The sequence below is a fragment of the Fonticula alba genome (assembly GCF_000388065.1).
Source record: "Fonticula alba strain ATCC 38817 unplaced genomic scaffold supercont2.7, whole genome shotgun sequence".
Classification (NCBI taxonomy): Eukaryota; order Rotosphaerida; family Fonticulaceae; genus Fonticula; species Fonticula alba.
The window spans coordinates 355465-357592 of record NW_009242977.1 but is presented as its reverse complement, the minus strand read 5'-3'; the positions used below and the strand labels follow the sequence as shown (position 1 = coordinate 357592).

General features: G+C 66.5%; 1 protein-coding gene across 1 annotated transcript; it reads right to left on the bottom strand.

The window, feature by feature from the left end:
* Positions 1 to 302: 302 nt before the first annotated feature.
* Positions 303 to 2119, bottom strand: H696_04275 (hypothetical protein). Its single transcript, XM_009498153.1, has 3 exons — positions 1684 to 2119; positions 1426 to 1555; positions 303 to 1185 (listed from the first exon to the last, which is right to left on the bottom strand). The coding sequence occupies exons 1-3, from the start codon at positions 1909 to 1911 to the stop codon at positions 374 to 376; spliced, it is 1170 nt and encodes a 389-aa protein (XP_009496428.1). The 5' UTR covers positions 1912 to 2119; the 3' UTR covers positions 303 to 373.
* Positions 2120 to 2128: the final 9 nt, after the last annotated feature.

The following is a 2128-nucleotide window of genomic DNA, read 5'->3' as shown; positions in this document are numbered from 1 at the left end:
GGCGGCCGCCCCTGGCGGCAGTTGCCCCTTCACCCCCCTCCCCAGACAACGGGAGGGGTACAGAGCCCCTTCTCGCCCACCTCCTCGCCTCCCGGGGGGGGGGGGGGGGGATATACGCGTGCATGCTTTGCCACAGCCCCGCCCTCTGGGGAGGGAGAGATGCACCAGGGGCGCAGAGGGGGCTACCACCGGGGTGGCCCGCCCTTACGCCCGAAGCCGGCCAGGCCTGGGGACACGCGCCGCACTTCTTCAGGTCACCCCCTGCTGGCACAGCGGTGCTGCTGCTTGGGAGGCACAGCCCTCTCTCTCTCTCTCTCTCTCTCATCCATCGGGCAGTCGCCGGGGGCGGCGGCAGAGAGGCGGGTCGCCGCCATCACTGGGCAGCGGTCACACGCAGGGCCGGGTCAAACTTCGAGTGGACAAGGGGCGGCGCGCCGAGGGTCGTGGTGGCCACCTCCGGCGCCTCGCGGACGATGCGGTTGAAGACAGTGACACGGTCGTCGAAGATGAAGTTGATCAGGACCTTGGTCCAGGACATGTGGTAGGGCAGGTTGTTGTAGAACTCCGGGGCGATCTTGCGCAGCTTGGGCAGGTTGGTCCAGGGGATGTTGGGGAAGTCGTGGTGCTCCATGTGGTAGCCCACATTGAAGGTGACGGCATTCAGCGGCCCGTAGTAGGAGTAGGTCTCATTCTCGCCATCGAAGGAGTAATGCTCGGCGATGAAGTGCCCGGCCGTCGGGTGGAGGGACCCGGCCAGGAAGGTGGACAGGAGCATGTAGAAGAAGGGCCGCCAGCCGAAGAGCGTGTAGAGCCCCACATTGAAGGTCATCTGGATGGCCCAGTTGAGCACGAGCCAGGAGTCCCGATCGAAGGGCCGGATGAACATCGGCCGGATGGCGTAGAAGAAGATCTGGAACACGCAGAAGAGCAGCTTGGTGGACCAGTGCCAGAAGATCTTGGTCTCCAGCCGGGTGGGCAGGTCCACATCGACCCCGGGCACGCCCTGGTAGCGGTGGTGCTTCAGGTGGTAGTCCTTGAAGGCGGTGGAGTAGGGGATGAGGATGGGAATGTTGGCGATCATGGCCATCAGGCGGTTGTACTTGATGCCGCGGTAGCCCATCGAGTGGGCCAGCTCGTGGATGCCCAGCAGGAGGGCGTGGTTGGCGGTGGCACCGACGACGTAGGCTGCGCGCGGAGGGGCATGTCAGTGGCTATGGGGGCCAGGCAAAGAGGTGGGGAAGCAGCGGGGGGGGGGGGGGGGGGGGGGGGGGAGGAAGGAGGCGGAGAGGGCGAGACAGGGAGGAGGAGGCCAATATGCATGGCTGTTTTTCTCCCTTGCCCCCCCCCTCTCTCTCGTTCTCTCTCCGTCTCTCACTCTCGCTCTCTCGCCTTGCTCGCTGTCATACTGTTGGTCGAGACACGTACCGATGACAAAGTAGTACCAGGAGAAGAAGTGGGCCGACTGGCTGAGGAAGAGCGACAGGCCGACCTGCAGGATCACCAGAGCCGTGCAGATGATGCCAGTCAGGTGGGTGTACCCGAAGAGCTGCTTGATCTGTGGTGGTGGTGGTTGGGGGGGGGAAGGCGGGCGCGAGGCCGGGGTCAGAGAGACAAACAGGGGGGGGGGGGGGGGGACAGCACACGGTCGCCGGAGGGGGGAGGACCGGCGTGAGGGGCACGCACCTCGGGGTACTTCTTGAGCATGGCCATGCGCCGGCTCATGTGCGGCTCCTCCTGGTACGAGAGGATGAAGTCATCCAGGGGCTCCTTGGCCAGGACCGGGACCTTGTCGCTCTTGTCACTGAACAGGAGGTAGCGGCTGGAGTTCGGGCCCTCGGTCCTGGCGGCCGAGCCGGCCTCGGTGGCCGAGGTGGCCTGGGCCGAGGTGCCGCGCTTGGTGGCGGTGCTCATGTTGAGTGAGGGAGCGGCGGAGGGCGGCGTCCAGTGGGCGGGCAGAGGAGGGGCTGATGGGGGCAGACGGGCAGGAGAACGGCGGTGGCAACAAGCGGGAGGTAAGCGGGGAGAGCCAACTGGGCACGGTGGTCGCGCTGCGGCATCGGTCCGGGGCGAGAGAAAGAAGGAGGCTGGCGGATCTGCCGGGCGCGGCAGAGGGCCGCGGTCTGCTGGC

What these genes read in the sequence shown, in the direction of transcription:
- H696_04275 (XM_009498153.1), bottom strand. Translation starts at nt 1,911, where the DNA reads ATGAGCACCGCCACCAAGCGCGGCACCTCGGCCCAGGCCACCTCGGCC. An exon ending in TGCTCAAGAAGTACCCCGAG is followed by an intron (nt 1,556 to 1,683) that starts GTGCGTGCCCCT and finishes CCACCACCACAG; the next exon opens with ATCAAGCAGCTCTTCGGGTA. An exon ending in CTGGTACTACTTTGTCATCG is followed by an intron (nt 1,186 to 1,425) that starts GTACGTGTCTCG and finishes CTCCGCGCGCAG; the next exon opens with CCTACGTCGTCGGTGCCACC.